Source organism: Xiphophorus maculatus, chromosome 21, assembly GCF_002775205.1.
Source record: "Xiphophorus maculatus strain JP 163 A chromosome 21, X_maculatus-5.0-male, whole genome shotgun sequence".
Classification (NCBI taxonomy): Eukaryota; Metazoa; Chordata; class Actinopteri; order Cyprinodontiformes; family Poeciliidae; genus Xiphophorus; species Xiphophorus maculatus.
This window is the reverse complement of record NC_036463.1, coordinates 5,912,312-5,932,513: the sequence shown is the minus strand read 5'-3', so window position 1 is coordinate 5,932,513 and position 20,202 is coordinate 5,912,312. Positions and strand designations below refer to the sequence as shown.

Here is a 20,202-nt window from a genome sequence, read left to right as displayed (position 1 = left end):
GGCCGCGTATCACCAAAGCTGCCATTGATCCTGGAAACATAATAACTCTCAAGCCTCTCACTCTGTTATGGAAATTTCAGATCTGATAGAAAGCTGTTCTTGTGGTTCTTAATGCAGACAATGAATCCTATACACCATGTGAACCCTTTGATGTCCTTTGAATATCGCAGGTGGATTCTGAGCTTATCTCAGGGAAGGTTTCCATTTCTCAACGCTAAGGGGAAAGGGACTGTAAATCATCCCTAAATCAAACACTTTGTAATGTATAATGCCTTTCATTAGCATGGCTCTTGATGGAAGGCGTTCCTGCAAAACCTTTGGTGGGGAATCCTCTAATGGGTTGAGTGGGAGATAGGAAGAGAGAGGCACGGCTTTAGACATAAATTCTCTCCTAGAGACATTAACGGCGGCAGCCGACTGGTGCCTGTCGCAAGGCTCGACCGAAGAGGCCGATGAATCACGGAATTAAAGGTTTCTTGAGTTTATGCTTGGCTTCGTGTCAGATCAAAAAAAATACAGAGGGGAAAGTTATGCAGCTATTTCTCACTTTGGAGCAGGATTCAGAGAATTTGTTTAGAACAGATACCCACTCGCCACTTTGTTTAGAACACCTTGTTAAGACTGGGTTGGACATCCTTTTGGCTTCAAAACTGGCTAATTTCTTAGAGGCCTACGTTTCATCAGGCTTCAAACTTTCCTTTCTTTCCACATTGACTTACAAGCATCATACAGTTGCTGCCAATTTTTTGGTTGCACATTCATTATGCTAATTTTCCCATACACTGCACTCAAATAATCATTTCTCAGTTCTTACTAAGGGCTCCAAATAGGGCAGAGAAAATATTTTCCATATCATTATACCACCACTACCATTGACACAAGGCAAGATGGATCTATGTATTCATATTGATTGCATCTAATTCTGAGCCAACCATTTTAATGTGAAAGCTGAAATGGAGAATCATTGGATGAGGCAATGTTTCTCCAATCATTGCCAACTTTGGCGAGCATGTTTAAAATGTAGCCCCAGTTTCTGATCCTAGCTACTTATTGTTTATTGTCTCTTTCTCTAACCATTCTCCACAGACCCGAGAAATCGCTGTGTGTTAAGCAGTTGCAATAAAGCAATCATATAGCTTTTTAATGAACTGTAGCTTTTAATTTCAGTGGCTTTGATGATCTTTGAAACCTTAAATGTTTATCTTTATTCTAAAGTTAAAGTTTCGGTCTGGTCTTTTTAAAACTTCCCTCTCTGGAGCAGTTTTTCAATTCCTCATGCATCCTCCTACCCAGTGATGAAGCCAAGCCTTCATAGGTGAAATCCTCACTGTTCTCTCAGCGTTTACTTGCAGTAATTCCACAAAGAGCATCCTGCCAAGTAAAACGTCTCTCTTTTTTATTTTCTCACCAGCATGCAGTTCAAACAGTCCCGCTTTAACTCCCCCACCCCTAACCACCCACCCACCTACCCAGTTCATTTACAAATGCCCCTAAGTGTTTAAGTGAACCACAAAGACTACAATCCCCTGCAACTCTGACACAAAGCATCTGTGTTCCTTTGAGTCTGGCGTTTTGAAAATATGGCCTGTTTAATGATGGAAGTAATGTCGACTAATTTAGCATGGCTGGAGTGGCAAATTGCAATCTTAGTGATAACAAGCTCTTATCGCACATTTTATTTTTCCATTCTCCACACACGCAAATAAAAACTATATTTTTGATTTTCCTCCCCTCTCCCTCTCTAAAGTCTGCAATGCTGTTATGAGCGTCAGACTGTCTGTTAAAGTGTAATTATCCGATTCTGAGCAGGGTGTGACTGGCTCTGCCGGCTAAGAGCATTTCCCTTTAAGCTACCTTAAAACCCCCTTCGCAGATGAGTCACACAATAAGATCAAGCCAGCCACTTCAAAGTTGAACTAAGAGTATAAATAAGCATCACAAGAAATAGGTGGCACTCGTTGCCATGGCGACATGACAGCTGTCACCAGGGGTTGTGTTGACGAAGGAGGAGGTGGGCATGCTGTTTTCGCACCACCTCGCTCACTCCCTCGATGCGCCGCTTCCCACGACATCAACGCCCCAAACATCACCCACACATGACGCCCGTAACTCCTCGGACCCACCAGTTAGCAGCACCCACTCACTTTTTGCACCCTAATGCAGGGCACACTCGTAGAGAAAAAATAAATTACACTTGGAATCAATATATGGAGTTCTGTAAATGACATCTGTCAATATCTTCAATTATTTTCCCCTCCGTGAGCTTCTTTCATTTCACACCAACTCAGTCATTTGCTCAGACTCAGCTTGTTACAAGCACGCGTCTGTTGACATGATCCCGAGAAGCCAAAGCTGTCGGGGATAAGTCATCTTCTGGTAAGATCTGATATTAAATTTTGCTTTTTCTTTTTATAGAACAGACGTCACGCTTCTGCTCGCTAATGTTTTCCTTGCTCCTTGTGCCGTGGTATATCTGTTTTCATCCTCCAGTGTAACGCAACACCTCTGATAAACTGATAATCTGAATTGGTGACCAGAGGTGTGAAGACATTTTTTCTGTACTGACAGTCCAGGCTTTGCTTTGCTTATTAAGGAATAAGCAGAAAAGGTAGATTTAGCCGTAGGAAGAAGGTGGAAAAAGGTATTTGACAGTAGTGTTTACAGTCTGAAATAAAGGGCCGTATGAGGACTTATCTGGGACCCAATTGCACTACATAAAACATCCTTACAAATTTCCTCATATGTAATTACTGTAAGAGAAAGTTTTCACAGTATATTTGAACCAACTGAGCGGCAGTGACAACTTTGTTCCATGGTCGATGCTGTCAAAGAAAACTCCAACAACTGGGAAAGTCATTAGAAGGAATTGAAACTAGAAACGGTATGAGTTAAATTTTAGTGGATTCAAAGTTCTGTTATGCTTACATACCAGTAACCAGCCTATGCCCTGAGATGTGTGCTCAAAGGCCAAAATTATCAATACCCCTGAGGTCAAATTAATATCCAACCAGAAAGTTTACGATTTGATAATGAGAAAAAAAAAAGATACATGCCAAATCAAGATTCAAGTTGGGAGTCTTGCAACTCCAACATTAAAATTGCTTCCAGAAAGAAATAAAAACATGATAATACAATTAAAAGACTAATTTAAATATTAACGTGCCAGGGGTATAACATGGCATATTCCTGCAAGTGAAGTGGAGTCTTGTACATGCATGCAATTTTTACTTCATAAGTAGTGTATTCCCTTCAGTTAACACAGATATAAAAAATATATATCTTAAAGTGAAAATAAAAATCTGATTTGCTGTCTCACATTTTTAAACCTTCCCCTACGGGCAGGGACAATCGAGTTTACCTTTTTGATTTTGATGTGGTTATTTAGTTTGTTTCAATGTTTTAATAAAGCTGCATTAGTAATAGAGTAATGTTTTTCACTTTCACAGTAAACCTGTATATAAAGAGCAACTTCATGCAAAATTAACAGCGAGTTAAAGCTTAAAGAAACATTGTTTTCATGTATCTCTCTCATATGTCTGAGATTAAATTTAAAATGACAAATATAATTTGAGTTTGACTCAATTGGCTAACTTTATAAATATGTGATCAAAAGAATCAGATGACAGGCCAAAACAGGATGTATATGTACAGAGGACTCTAACCACTCAATCAGAAACAGCTAAAAAAATGTGACATAACAATTTTGTAAAATGTGAGAAGAAACTTTGTTTGGTTTTTATCTGCAGAAATTGGGCAGTTTGGTACAATATTTCATATAATCAAGACACAAATCCTCTAATAAACTCCACAAAGAGTTGAGCTGTTAAAAGGGAAACTGAATAAGTCCAGCTTAACCCTCTGCACAACAGTAATTAAAATGTCAAATAGTAACTTTGTGCAATTTTGCTAAGGGACAACTCTAAACACATGCCTATATATAGAACTCTCTTCACATAATTTTTGACTAACCTCCCTTTGGGAAGCTGCTAGCAGACTGGGGACAGCAGAATCCCAGATCCACTCATGTGTGTAATGATTACAATGAAGAGATTGTACAATGTGAATCCGCCCCTCCTCCCCATTGTCCCCATCGCAATCCACAGTGCCTCGGCCCCTTCCACCCCCATCATGATATCAATTTATATTATGGCAGAAGACAGACGCACCAATGAACTGTAACAAGTGGCATCTCAGGAGAGAGCCAGTGCCACGAGACTGCCTTAATTAGGCCTGAAAAATGGCAGGTTACTCCACAGCAGAACTGCCTGTTAATCAGAACCGCAGAGTCAACTCTGGCCCTAACTGGCAAATGTTATTATTTCATCTTTGCTGTGGCTCTAAATAACCCAATGGGCGTGACAACCCGTGGGCAGCTTGCAATATTTATTTTATTTTTTCTTAACAAAGCTTTTACAGGTTAGCAAGCCCATTTAGTGCATCCAACATGTTCACACCGACATCCACACATACACTACACAACAGGAGCATTTTCATTAATTAGGAATCACGGAGCTGGTGGAGCGCATATCAGACAGGTAATGAGTCCACCCAGTCTGTTTGGTAACAGGCAGCAGACACCTCGTTGTAATTCAAACTGTGTTTTCACATTCAAATGTCAACCCTTCTCCTTCCCTTTGCTCTGTATGTGTTTTTGGGTGTAAATTTCATCATGAAATTTCCATCCTCCCTGCCTTCATTATGCAGTCAGAAGGTGGGATCCCACCGGTGCACTGCGGTGTTGCCCACCAGAAGGTTGTGTCTGAATGGGATTGAATAGAAATTGTTAAAAGTGAGAGATGAAAACAAAAACAAGCACTTCTAGTCTGCGGCTGTGATTCGTCTTAACAACAAAAGGATGAAACAGGTTAAAAAACTTGCTTTACAGCTGTAATTGTTGCTGTCTAAAACAGCAACACCCTCCAAACTTATAGGCCACTCGGTAAGGATGTGTGAAAAGCTGCTAAAAAGTACAATCCTATGCTGAATTAAAGAAAAAAAAACTAAACATTAATTTTAGCACATTTATTCAGTGGAACCTTTGCTATTAAAATAAGCCCATATTATTACAGATACTCCACCATGCCTGTCAATGGCTATAATATACATTTTTATATAATTTCAATCTGTGCTTTATGCCACTCCCACCTGATTTATTTTTTATTAAAAATATCAAGTTTAATCTCATCCAACCAAAGAGCACACAAGGTCCAGTACTTTTAAACAAACTTTTTGGTTCTACTGTCAAATGTCTATCATTTCAAGCAAGTCTTTCTCTCCTGACCCATGACAACAAAACATTTTCACCCACTCAATTTCTAGTCACTGGATATTTTCATTTATGCTTACCGTAAACCGGAGAGATACCTACCTATATATGGAGACTCCAGTAGATCTCAGCAGGTCTGAAATAACCAAACTAGCCTGTCTGCAGCAAAAACCATACCATGTTAAAAGATCCTTCAAAGCCCATCCCATGTGATTGGATGATGTTCTGTTTATCCTAACAAGAAATTGAACTGATCTGCTTTCTGAGTATCATAACCAATACTTTAAAATTTGTGTTCTTAGGCCCATTTTTCAGATTTAAAAATGACAACCTTTAAGTATGTTTTTATCATACTTATCATTACACTTACATTTCTGTTTAACAAATGTTTTTTTATTGGTCTGATGTAATATACTTATCCTCATAAGTAATATGAGGAGAAGATGATGATTTTAATTATGATGGAAAGTTATCATAATTAACCAAATTAAGCTTGAAAATATCAGTTTATTTGTAATTAATATGCATAACATGTTTCAGTTGGTGAATTGAGTTACTGAAATAAATACATTTTTCAATAGTAATCCAATATATTTGGTATGTAAATATGGGGACTTTTAACCTGAATTTTTGTTTAAAAACTTATGGAAAAATAGTAAATGTACTGAATATAAAAATACGATTTTTTTCTAAATTGTTCAGTTTTAAATATTAGAGCTAAAGTAGCCACTTGACTTAATTTACAGGATCAATTAATTTAATTTACTCTAAACTGATGTTGATGATTTAATTCAGACAGGTACTTTTGCTGCACAGATCTACTGTCACAGGTATCTGCTATGAGCACATCCCAAACATTCAAATTTATTTGTAGACTTCCATTTCTAAGTACTTTAGTTTTTTTTTTTTGTTTGTTTGTTTTTTTTAGAAAATAAGAAAATGCATTCATCTAGGATCTGGGGATTTGGTAAATTCACATTGTCTTCTGACTCTGTACACTGAAAGCAACTTCAGATCATAAAACTGCCCCAGAGACTTGCATAGCAGACACTAGGCAAGACGGATATATCAGCTCATCCATTGCCCTTCCTACCATAAGAAGCCATTGCTCTGGAACAGAACAAATCTGGATTCATCAGACCACATGACCTTTTTCCACTGCTCCAAAGTTCAATCTTTACGCTCCATAGCCATTTTGAAGCCACCTTTTCTTCTTCTACCCCACTGATAAATGGTTTTCTTCAGGCTACACAGCTGTTAAGTCCCAATACAACGAGCTCTCTATGAAATGATTTTGTTAGGAGAGGCTCCTATTTGCACGGTTAAACATTATTGTCTGTTTTACAGTTAATTTTCTTCAAAGTGATTTCACCATGTTTATTAAATAATCTTGAAATAACTTTCGGGGCCTGCATCAGAGAATTCAGACCCAATTTCTGTGGTTGCAACATTGTCCTAAGTTATTTAATGTTGTGATGTAGATCATTATTCTGACCTTGTTAGAACTGATTTGAAAAGGTTGTGTTACTCTGCATGGTTGTTAAAGTGAAGTTGTTTTCAAACATGAGCACATTAAATTAAAAAGGAGTTATATTGTGTATTCTATCTATCTAGGGATTGGCTATGCCAGTTTATACTAATTTCTTTATTGACAAAAAGAAAATCTATCCAATTCTCCAGTCAATTCTACACTTTTCATTTGTCTCTTTCCTGTCTTTCTTTCTTTTCTTTTTTTTTTACTTTTGGACCATAATAAAATCCAATTAATTTAGAAATTGCTGACAGAACCATGACTTTTGTATAGACATATCCCTACTGATACCTAATCTGGTCCAGATTTTCTTGCATATTAGAATACTTGAAACATTTCTTTCAAGAAAACAGAAGACATTTGTAATTTCTTATGACTTTCAGGCTTTGAAAATTTATGTATTATCTAGATACAACATCCAAATCAATTGCAGTTTCACCTAATCACTATTTTATTTGTTGGATTTATGTTTACTAAAGCATATTTCAGCTCCAAACTATAGCAGTTCTTTGTGCAGAATAATTTTGAACATATCCTGGCAGAATTTGAATGCATCATATCAATTCACAGGGTGGACAAACACAGAGGCTGAAGCTTCTCGTTTTACAGAGGAGCCAGTGGCTACCCCAAGGGGAGGTGGCAGCTCAGCTATCATAGGGGTTAGGTAAGCAATCTGTCGGCTTGAGCTGAGTAATTACAAATCTGCTATACCTTTTTCCTCCTGATGATGCTGTCATCTGCAATGGCAGTCCCTATGTCCTGGAGGCTGATACAATTGTTGATTTATCACTTTGCTTAAGTTTCTCTGCTGTAATTTTTGAGGTGAACGTGAAAGAATTGCACTGAGTATCCACTAAATTTCAAAAGTTGAGATTCTGACAGAACGTATTTGTTTTTGATAAGTCAGTGTTCTGCACATATTATGACTAAACTCTGATATAAATCTTAGTTCAGTTAGTCTATAAAACATCATGGCTTGCAAATAAACTAAAACATCTTGAACTTATCCATAGTTTGTAATGTTTCAAATGTTAGAGCTGCCTATGCAGAACTGCTTTATTTACACTGAATGAGATTAAACTACACACAGACTATTAATTAGGTGATTTTTTTTAAGATAAATTGTTTGTATGGATTCATTTAAGGGTATCTGAATAAAGGGAACTAAATATATTTGCCCAACAAGTATTCCAGAATATTACTTGTAAAAGAAAAAAAAAACAAAACAATAATTTCTTTTCCACGTCACAATTTTGTGTTTGCATTTTGCACAAAATCCCAACAATTTGCAGTAAGGTTTGTAACCATAACCTGACAAAATGTCCTCCAATGCAAGCTTTAATTCTTTTCTATTTTAAGATTCACACTGAGATTTTTATTAAAACAAATGATATGAACACAAAATGACTGAACGCTTGGAGCCTGAAGGCAGTGTGACCTCTTTAAAGTAAAACAATACTGCGATCAGAAATTATGCCCACAGAACAACAAAAAAGGCACATTCAGAATGAAATATTGTCTTTCATTTTTCCAAATAAACTCATTTACCTTTTTTTACACAGCCACCAAGAGCCCAATGATAAAAGAACTACAACATATGAATGCAAATAGCACATTTAAAATGGCCTAATAGCCATTTCTAATAAAAATGCATCATTCTGATCAATTGTACGTATTCAGGCATACACGCTTTCTTTAGCCTTTGCCTCTGATTGTATTTTCCAAATGCCAAGAGCTGAAAAATGACAGCCACAAACACACAAGTCATTCAGCAAGAATGGGGCCAAATGTGGAGGGGGAAAATGCAATGCATGGACACAGTTTACTTCCCCCTTTTTCTGTTTTAGAAGCAAAAATTGCATTGGACATCATAGCACAATACTAAGATAAACTTTCTGTTCTTGTTCACGACAGGCTTATTATCAAACTATTATAAAGCACCACTCCAGCCTTCCATAAAATGACATTCAAGTGTGCAAAAAGACCACTGGCTAACTCCGGAACAGTGGCAAGAAAGTAAATGAGAGAAAGTTCTCTAACGAACAGCAACTCCTACAATTCCTATTAAATCTTGAGGTTGTGTCTCCTACTAATGATGCTGTCCACCTGGCGTAACCCTGAGCTGCAAAACAGATACAGTTTGAGCACAATGCAGTTGTTTAGAGGGAGGGGAGAGTTTTAATGGCTGTGAGGCTCAGCAGGCTGTCTTTGTGTGTCAAACTTCAAGGGAGTTTACAGAGAGAGAGGGAAAGAAAAGAAGAAAGGATACCAGACAGACAACAGAGATGTCTCTGGGTCTTACCTGCCCTGGCATTGAGTTTTCACACAGGAGTGTTTCGTAGTCTATTGCAAAGACTGGGGCGTTATCATTTACGTCCAACACCGTGATCAGAGTTATGCCTTTCCCAATCTGGTTTGGATCCACTGGGGAAAAAATACAAAGAAAAGGGAAAGAGTCCAGGTTCACATATTTTTGCAAAATCCATTTTTAATTCTGCTTTTACTGGACCTTGACATTCTTGGCTGTATTACTGAGTATTTTTTGTTATTTTCTGAAGCTTCATGCTTAATCGAAATAGGCATTTACTAAATGAAACAGTATTTTCCTTGTTGTTTTGATTTGTTTCTTGTCATATTGCTCATCATGAACTATAGAACATCAGGTAAGGCTGAGTATGAAAAACTGCCATACAGTGGAAGAATTCCTAATGCATATTTGAGAGTATGAACTTCCTAATTATGCTCTAGCAAGAAATAATGCAAGGATCTATTGATTTTGTATGAATTTCCATGATTGTGACGTTCCATAAAACTGGAGGAACTGGTTGGCTAGCACACTGACATATGTTTATGTTAGTGTGTTAGCTAAGATTAGCATTCAAAAGAAATGTTAAAACATAGTCTGGTGCTATCACTAGCTAGAATTACTTGGTGTCAACTAACATGCAGGCTTTAGCCAAAATACTACTGCTAGAATATTTGCTAACTTTAGCATTTTAAATTAAATATAGCACATAAACTGCTAGATGTATATAGTATTATTTAATTTTCAATAAGATGCTAGTTATAAGCAAGCAAGTTAACATATAAGCTGTTAAAAGCATAGTAGATAATAATTTTTACATCTTCATGACAAAATGAATGTTCTTGTCAACACATTTCTATAAGCTGACTCAAAAACTGAAAACAAATTCAAGTTTTTGAAAGGGTCTTAACTTCTACATGTAAATAAGATTTAGTTACCAAGGAATTACCTTAATCTCAAAAACGCTCCTTCTATGTGAGTGATTTCAAATTATCCTGCAAAGAAGAGTTGACTTCTTCCAAAGTTTGCCTTTTTTTGTACTTCTATAAACCTTGTGAATACACAAAAAGAGATAAATCTGAAGAAATCTGTGAACGCACAAATTTCCACGGTACCGTACTGTAAATTTAAATCTACTTCAAAGAGACGGCACTGTTAACCTGCCTGCTGTCGATCGGTGTGAGCGATTAGCCTCAGTAAAGGCTTGTTGTCAGGGAAAGCTATGTGCGTGAACCATCTTCCACAGTGGGCTTCACGGCTCTTCCTGCTTGACACACACTGATGGCTAAATGGCTGCATCTGAGTGCGAGACGATGATTTAGTGTGGCGTCGCCATGATGTCAGCCAGAGATGATGGTCTGACATTCGGGGCGACTTATTTGATGGTGATAAAAAGGGCGCGCAGAGCCTCAGGCCACAGACTTGTCATTGGCGTGGACTGGACGGAGCAGAGGGCGGATGAAATGTGAGTGACTCCGGCTCAAATGCCCAGCAAGCCTCCACTGAAGCATACTTGCTCTCTATTTTAGCTACATAGAACGCATTTACTATTAATAATGTCAGAAGGCAGCGGAGGGCAAGGAATATCAGCGTCAATCCTTCAAATCAAAGATGTTTTTTAGCTGAAAACAGTGCATGAGTATCACTGTGTGTCAGAAGTCAGTACCTCACGCATGAGGGACTGTTGTGACATTTCATATGGCTATTATTATATCCCGCCTTCTCTCTTGTGCTATATCAGGCGACACTTCTGAAATCAACCAAGAAGTACATCTGTGTGCCATGAGACGTAAATAAAAACAGCTTTGAAGTGGAGAAGCATAAAAGGTTTGGAAAATAAAATAAATAAATAAAATAAACTGAACATTCTTTATACAACAGTCACTTTTAAGATAGGAAAATAGAAGAAGTGCAATGCTGACAGGCTGCTAGTCTTCCTTAACTTATACTGGTGTGACGCAGCTGTCTGAAGTGCTCAGTGGGTTGTGTGCTGATGATAGTTGGCCACTGTGTTAGCGTAATGTCAGTAAAATGATGGGACTGCAAAGCAAAGAGGGGGAAAAAAAGGTGTTCACGTCCTTGTAGCATTGACAGATGAACAAAAAAAAAAAAGGCATGCGGCACTTCTTCACATCACATTAACATTGTTCACCCGTGGGTGAGACGGTCTGCCCTTAGTCAGCATCTCGTCCCCATGGCTCAGGGAGACATGGAGGTCAGAGTGACCGTCCTGTGTGTAAATTAACATTCCCTGACAGCCGTGCGTCAACCCCGTGACTATGTGCTGTAATTTCCCCTGTACTGCAGACTAATGGGCATTAGGAAGTCTGAGAGGAGCGACAATTTTTTACTGACAGGCTAAATGACACTTCTCTAAACCCTGGGGGGCATTTTTGTAGAAAGAGAAAATGGACAGAATCTTAAGTAAGTACATGGTGTAATAAATTGACAGCCACGTTTGAAGAGACTCTTCAAGAGAGGTACAAAAATATGAAAAAAAAAACACAGGGCAAGACACTCCTGCCATTTTTCATTTAGCATTAGAGATACCCTAAAGCTGATATTTTGATATTTTAAAAAATACAGTTGTATGAGAAGAATAGGACACTCTACAACAACCTATGTGCTGTTTAAAATGCAAAAAAAATATATATTTTTTCTGAAGGAGAATGAATTTGGAAAGCTCCATATATATCCACTTAAAATGGCTTCAACCACAATCAGGTGTATCTCATATGTATGTGGTGCACATAATGAGAACATGGCTACTCAGCATTTTGTTTGGCCTGTTCAAATCCCACACATTAAGCTTGCTGTGATCTTGAATGCTGAACTGTGGTGAGAATGAAACAACCGTTTGAGGGGTTTAGGGAAAAAAAGCTTGTCAGTCTGGTAGAGTTCTCTAAAGATCTTCAAATCAGCTATTTTATCGTATGGAAAATGGTCTATAAAAAAACATTCAATAAGACATTCAAACATGACTTTCTAGGTAAATTTAACCTGAAAGCACACTGCATGGCACTAAAAGAAGTCTTCAAAAACCCTAAATCACATGACCTGCTTGGCTCACTGTTGCCATGAAGGTGACTTCCTGTATCATGAAAAAGACACCGCACCATTTTTACTTTGATATGAAGCGTGTGTTAAGGAAACTTTGCTTTCGCTCTTAAAGGTCAGACTGAAGTCTGCCAGAGAGAACAATGATGTTCTCTGTCTACTACACAAACCAACAGAAGAAGCTATTGCTGTGACTGTGTGTACTCTGTTCTTCATATCATTGATTTTACTACTAGCTCAGAGCTTCTATGTTTAGCTGTGTTTCTCCCTGTACTACGGCTGCTGAAGGAGATGCTGCTTCAACTGACTTTATTGTTTCATTACATGGAAACTACACAAACTACAGTGCTTCTCTGTTTTTTGTTTTTTTTGTGTATCTGCTCTGTTTTCTCAAATCCCATGTCACCCACCATGAGACACATTGTCCTTGGACAGAAAACTTTTTTACCACTAAAACAATAAACTTACTGCCTCTGTATTGTTTTATAACTACAATCAAAACTGTCTTTATAGCAGTCACTGTATTAAATATTTTTTTCAATGCCTTAAAAAGTCTTACATTTATTTTTTATTTTAAAAAAGTCATATGTAGTACAGGTACATTTTTCATACTGTTTTAAAATACATTGAGCTATTTCTAAAACGTGCATGTTCAATCATTTTTGTGATTTTTATTCGTGAATTAGAATCCTATACTTCAACTATAGTAATGACCATTCTTTACTATAAATAAAAGTTGAATTTAATTCTGCATTTGTAACTCAGCGGAACTGAGTTTTCTGAATAACCTTTACTTTTTTTTTTCCTGTCCCTTTCTGTAAGGGCTCTCCAACAGATTCAGCCATATCTTCCAGCACAATTACTTGAAAACTACTATGACTTATAAACAGTTACTTAATTATTTGACTAACAGTGGAGAATTTTAACAAATATATTGTATTTCTCAATATCTTGTTGCTGTTGATCGACTTACAGCTCTCGATGGCTAAAATGGTGAGATTGTGGATGGAGTTGGCTTCTCGGTCCAGAGACTTGGCTGTGCTGATGATGCCACTCAAAGCGTCAACGTTGAAAAAACGCTCCAAGTCTGTGTTTCTGTCAATGGAGTACCTAGGCACAGAAACTCATTTATATTACACATGACATATTGCTAAAAATAAGATTAACTTGTATTGATTTGACATTAAAGTATAGTAGTTTCTTTTACCTGAAGGAAAACATTGTTCTGTCCTTTTTCATCAGTTTGTTCAAAATTAAAATAATAAGCTCCATACTTACCTCCTTGTATTGATTTTAAACTTCATGAAATATATTTTTTTTCCAATTGCTCTCTAAATGTCACAGATAATGTCACCTTTTTTTGGAACTTATAGGATGACACAAAGGCCTATTAAATTTTGATAAAAGTGTAGACGTTCCCTCAACACACAACACTTATCGAGTCCTTTCAATACTTGTGAGCGTATTTTTCAAAAGAAAATTACAGCTTCAATTAGCATACATCCAAAGGATATTATTGCAGTGTAATTTGACTCTTGTGGCAGCATTAGTTCCACAGTAATTTTAATTTCAACAGATGTAGAGAAATATATTGCTGATTCTGATAACAGTCACGGGGGCAAAAAAAGGCAATTTACAGCTACAATGGAGCAGTAATTAGATTTTCTGATTAAGATTACTAACAATCCTAACAGACCAAGCATGAATACCATACAATATTCATTCAATTAGAGCAGAAGGGGGTGGCGGGGTTAGGAGCATCTCGAGAGTGACACTGTAAAGATTGACAATGTGAGTGCTTGTTTTGAGTCGTAAATGCCACTGCGCAAGTGTCGGGCCTTGACCCTCCTGCAGGAATGCCCTTCTCTTGTTCAAGATGGCATTTTATATTTGCAAATGCAGCACTCCTTGGCCCGCCCACCATCTGCTGCTGTCTTTGTGACAGCCAGATTGGGGACTTTCAAGGCTCCGTGGAGTCTGTGTTTGCAGATAATTTTGAGAAGCAATTTGTTTGCATATTTGGGGTACTGTTTACTTTTTTTCCTTTACACAAAATTCTGTAAACTAATTGCATAACTTAAAGTTGAAAGGAAGAGAAGTGTCTGGAGGTTTTTGTTTCCAATCAGATTTCTGGCCTATTATTGTGTGGCGCAGCGGGGAAGCACGGCGTTTGTACCTGATGCCACTGTTGGAGTTATCTGGATCGTGGGCAGAGACTCTACCGATTGAGGTGCCCACTTTGGCGTCCTCGGAAACATTCAGTTTGGAAAGCGGTGTAGAAAAGACGGGCGGCTCGTTCACATCTGCCACGGAAACCTTCATTGACGTTATGTCACTAAATGGGCCGAGGCTCAAGAAATTGGAGTCAATGTTCCTGTTTGTGGCCTCGATTCTTAGAGCGAAGCCACTTCTTGTCTCAAAATCTAGGGGCTGGAAGAAAAAAGGGAATAGAAAAATATAACAGAAAATGGGTTACATTAAGGTTTCCACAGAGCTTTTTTTGTAAAAATCCCATGTCTTTGATCATTTTCAGATGTTTTAGCCCATTTCTTTTTGCTTAAGTAAACATATAAGACATGTTAAATTTATGGAAAAAAATTTTAAGGTGTAAAATATTAAATCCGCAACATTCACTAACTGGATGAAAGATGTAATAAAAAAAGAAAATGACTCCTGGAAGGATGGATAACAAACAGATAGATGGGAGGACCTACTTTTTTAAGGATTAAGTTCTGGATATTTATATATTTTTCCATATTGTTTTCTTTTCACATACTCCTTGAGACCTGGAAGCTACCAATATGAAGATCACAAATTTTCTTGACTCTGAATTAAGGCTGCAGTAGCTACCGTTTATTAAAAACTGTGTTTTATACTTGCTGAAACTGTCACTATGTCCTGACAGTAGAATATGAGGCAGATAAGAGTGTGAGCTGCACATACATGAGAATGATTGACAGTGCTTAGACCTTTCTTCTTGCTCTAATTGGAGAGATGTATTTCTGCAGATGGCAGTAGGACCACTGGAAGAAGCTTGGTTTTTTTCTACTTTTTTGTTTGTTTCATATTCCACTAGCATGACACAATGGCAGTTTTAGCAAATATGTAAAAACCTTTTTATCAAAGTTACCTACAGCAGCTTTAATTTGGTTATTTGTCAAACAAGAAAATATTTTTTTTGTTTTTGATTTTTTTTTTAACACTGTCCTTTGCTGTACAAAAATAAAATATCAAAATTTTCTGGATAAATGAACAGCTTGTGTGAAGATACGTTTACATTCATTTACCCAATCTGGTGATATTGATCACAATTAAGGTTGTCGTCTCCAGCACTCCTAAAATTTAACACACTGTCAGACAAAGTGATTTGATGATAAATTGTAGCGACTTTGTCCCATACATGAACCAACGGTGATTATAAAGAAAGGCACACAAGGTGGATGAAAGCGTACAAAGATAAATGCTTTTGAAACATTTTGTCTGGCTTATTAAACTCTCTGTGCAAAATGTAATATACTGAGCACGCTTATTTGACAGTTTCATTGTCAGAGACTCACTTCTGCCTTGTATTTGTTTGAGTTTTGGTTTGAAACAAACAAAGGATCAAATTGGCCAGTCTGACCAGAACTGCCTGTGGGCAACAATGGTTCTACCACTCTGACCAAGGAGAGGCAGCAATGAGCTGTCACATTCAAGAGGCCTGAAGAGACCATTTCAAGACTGAAACCTGGAAATCTGACCCATCGCCCAGAAGTTTTGATCTACTGTACTATTTATATATTAATGAACAGATACAGAAAAAAACAACATTTAATTATAAATAAATAATCCTACTACAGTAAAGTAAAACATTTGGTGTTAAATATTTGTGTTAAAATACTCTGTGCTCCATGACTGGAAATCTAACAATAATAAACCGAACATGATTGTTGTCCATCTTTATTTATCAAAATAAGAACAAATAAAGTGAATGTAGAAAAATTTACTAGATAACAGTGTAATCTATTTAGAGCCCTAAAATGTAAAATGATAAAATATTATACTGCTGTATAGATGTACACATGCATTGTGTAATCATGTTTGTAAAAAATGTAGATGTGTACACATGTACAGGCATGCATCTTTGTTTGTATGTCTATATAGACAGAAGATATATTTTATGATGGCAGGCTGCTAAGTATATGAACAGGTTAGGCAAGCATAAGCTTTGGCTTCAGCCTATTCCTTTTTTGGTAAATTGTTGGTTTATTTATTGTTATTTTTTGTTTCCTCTGTTTAGTTTACCAAAACAAAGTGAACTGAACTGACCTGACTTAGTGAAGGCAGTTAAGAACACAGCAGTGACTTTTCCTGCTTTGTTTCAAACTGTTGTTTGGTCTCTTTATTATTTAATGTTTATTTCCAGGATAACTAGACGGACACTGATTGATTTGTGTTTACTCCCAATACACTTGAATGACCTCACAAAACGTGGCATCATTAAGTAGTTGTAAAACTGGAAAACACAAAAATGCAAACAAACAAAAAAGAAATAAAATTTTCCTGGATGACATAAAAACATCACGATCACTCCAAATGTTTTCAAAGTAGGTTTTCTTATTTGTTTTAGACCATTTCAGTTCTTAATCAATTAAAGAAGCACAATAATGATCACCTTTTAACATACCAAAATGTTTAGTCAGTGTTTTTTATTACAATTTACTAAGCTCAAATGGAAGAACTAACCTTCAATTAATAATGCATTACTTATTTGATTGCATTTATTTCAATATAGAGGTCATACATGTCTTCTTACTGCTTCTTGTCAGACAGGCAGACAGACCCTGGACAATTTAACAACCCAGGCCATCATGCTACCACCACCATGTTTAACTATTGTATATTTTTTTCTAAACTGTTGTTTATTTTAATTAATGGGGCACACACACACAAACTTTCAAAAAATGTCCACTATTGTCTCCCTAGTTCACATAATATTTTCCAAAAAGTATTGGCATTTGTCATAATTTTTCTTTCTTATTTTATTTGATTATTTTTAATAAAAATGTTGGTTGTCTATTTTAAACCCATAAAATTCATGCTTAAAACATTGTTTTACAACTTTTGTGCAACCCCCATTGCAAAAATATGGTATTTTTACTTAATATTATACTTATATAGTATATAGTCCAATCCACAATTTTTATTTATTTATTTTGCTACAAAAACACAGGGTATATAAAGACTTGTCTAAAAAAAAGAACCTTGTAAAAGCTATGTATCTCCTACAGTCATGATGAGTAAAACTGACAGGTTTTTCTTTTGTGAAAATATGTCTATTTTCCAAACTCTACCTTTTGCAGGATAATAACCCCCTCTTGTGTGTCCTCGTCTGTTGTTATATTGAACATGCCGGGCCCGTCACCGTCCATGATCCTGTAGTCCATTTCCGCGTTGGAGCCGATATCAGCATCTGCCGCTTTGATTCTGGCCACCACAGATTGCACTGGTAGCGACTCCAGCACTGTGTACTGATAGCTTTCTGCAAAGGGAAGGACAGGGGTGGTTGTTTGTAATGGATGTGCTTATTTTTTGCAACCACCACGCTTGCGTTAGACTAACAAGCAGGGGCAATGACACATAAATCTCAGTTTTCACTCCAATTTGTGGTAAAGTCAGCAAGGAAGAAAAAAGGGAAATTATGCTATTAAAATAGCAAGACCAGCTTTATTTCACAGTGTTCAAGAAGTTTCACATTTAAAAGAATAAATGTGGCAAAATTAAAAATTTCTCCTCACAGAGGCCGTCACGGCTTGGAGAAAAGGAGTCTCATTTAGATCCTTTGATAAATTTCAGAAAATTGTTTATGGTTTATTGCTTAGAGAAAGGGGAAACTGAGCCACTTATGCAATGATATTTTGTCCCTTCTACTTCCAAACAAACATTTCATACTTGTGTACTACAGTCATTTTTCTTAGTTTATTTTTCATTGCTTTTCAGCTTTATATCAAATCATGGATATTATTTTAGAAACTTTGAATTACCCTCTATTGACAATTATTTTTGTTACTAATTATTGTTTGGGCCAGTTGATTCTTATCAATAAATGAGTTTTGAGCAATAATAATAATAATAATAATAATCTGACAAATTAATTAAAAAAATCTAAAATGCAAACAGTTAGATAAAGTGAGAAAGAAAGCAAAACAACTGATCCAAAAGTAAGGCAATTATAGATTACATATTTATGATAGATTATTCATAGATTGTTGAAAAAAACTACAGGAATAAATAGTATAAATGAACTTGAGTCTCCAACGATTAGGTAAATAGTTTTAGTACTCATAAGTATTAGCATTGCACTACAGTAGCAGATACAAAAATCCACTGTAGCTCCTAAAACTGAATCACTGGATTAGTTTGATTGTTTCCAGACAGAGAGGGCAAAAAAAATTATCCTATTTGAACAGCGAGACTAATTTCACTTCATAGTGTTCCACAAGTATTACTTTTAGGAGAATAGATGAAGCCAGATGAAAAATTTCTTCACTTTGAGGCTGTCCAGACCAGAAGAAAAGAACAACAGGAGCTGCGTTTAAATCCCATTGTTGCAATTCACTGGATGAAATGTCCACTCAAGGATTCTATTACTCTAAAAACTCTCCATCGTGTTCTCCACGCTATTGTTTGACCCCCTAAATTTAAAGTACTCCTACAAGAATAAAGAAGGGAATCATATTCATAATCATAATCTCTCCAATCACCAAGCCAGAGCTCATTACCAGACCTTTCTGTGTTCCTCAGTGTCTCCCTCAGCCACAGTCTAAATGCTAATCTGCCTGACATTGTTTGCCACCATGTAATCTTTATAATGGCTTTTTAATTTGCCATGGAATAGCAGCTCTTTAAAAGCCCCCCAAAAATACTTTTCTCCCATCCTATTGCCCTTGCACCCACCTCCTACTCTTGCCTGTCCTGAGCCTTTTCCCCACATATCATCAACTAAGCAGTGCTCCTGGATTCAATCTGCTCTGAAGCACTGTAATGGCATATCGATTCTGACCCATGACCCTGTGAGCACAACAGCAGGAGTAAAACCCCCCAGAATTCTTCTAAAGTCTCTTTCTTCTCAGTGTGACAGCGCTGGGTTAAAACGACACTGATGACTTGTCGCGCAAACTTGAATCTCCCTTTCACCCCGGGGACCGGCAAATTGACTCAGCTTCACGGCAGTCCAGTGGTGACTGCGCTCCAGCCGGACCAGCGGTCGGGCTATCAGCAGTAAACCGATTGCCGGTGCTTCGGGATTATCATGAAGAGCACTGCATGCCTTTGAATCGTAAAGCTTTTCCTGGAAGCCATTAGCAGCCTGTGCAAAGGGCTGACAAAATGAAAGAAAAAGGGGGGAAAAAAGAAGAAACCCGATTGATCTCGGTGTCCAAGGCAAAAGGAAGGACTGTCTTTGATGAAGAATGAAGGTGGGAGGTGCACAGTTTATAGACAGACTGTTTTTTGAATTTTTTAGGAAAAGTCCAAGTCCTTTCTGAAAATATAAATGCAACGTAGTTGCACAAAGTTTTTTTTGTCAGTTTAGTAAGTTATTTTCAGGTTTTCAGCTGATTCATGAATTAGATATTCATAACTGTTTAATTTTCTCAACTTTTGCAATCCTAAACTCTTGAATAAAATCCAGAGGAACCATTTTCAGTCGGACCAGCAAATGGCTTAAAGGTTTGTTAGAGAGCATCAGTGAACAGAGAGATGCAGTTGTTGAGCGATTCATTGTGGGGTTAAATTCTTAAGCAACATCCTAATCTTTGGTGATCTTACAGAGCAGAGTTCAGTTCATCATCTGAAATCAGTACAAGTATAGTACGACTCCAACTACATCACAAGATGGCCTCACGCCAAAACCAAGACATATCCATGAGTTAGAATGACCCAGTCAAAGTCCAGACATACAGATAATTGAAAATCTGTCGATTGATATCCATAGATGCATCTACATTCAATTTAACTATGAATTATTCTTTTTGCAATCAACTAGCAAAGATTTCAGTCTAC

At 37.0% G+C, this 20,202-nt stretch overlaps 1 protein-coding gene across 1 annotated transcript in view; it reads right to left on the bottom strand.

Annotated features, from left to right (window-relative positions):
• Positions 1 to 20,202, bottom strand: part of cdh7 (cadherin 7) — a 134,541-nt gene that overhangs the window by 23,830 nt on the left and 90,509 nt on the right. The window contains exons 6-9 of the mRNA XM_023326654.1: positions 17,493 to 17,680; positions 14,336 to 14,589; positions 13,133 to 13,269; positions 9,100 to 9,221 (exon numbers count right to left, since the gene is read on the bottom strand). Of these exons, the coding sequence (XP_023182422.1) occupies positions 9,100 to 9,221; positions 13,133 to 13,269; positions 14,336 to 14,589; positions 17,493 to 17,680 (701 nt within the window). The remainder of the gene's footprint in view (positions 1 to 9,099; positions 9,222 to 13,132; positions 13,270 to 14,335; positions 14,590 to 17,492; positions 17,681 to 20,202) is intronic.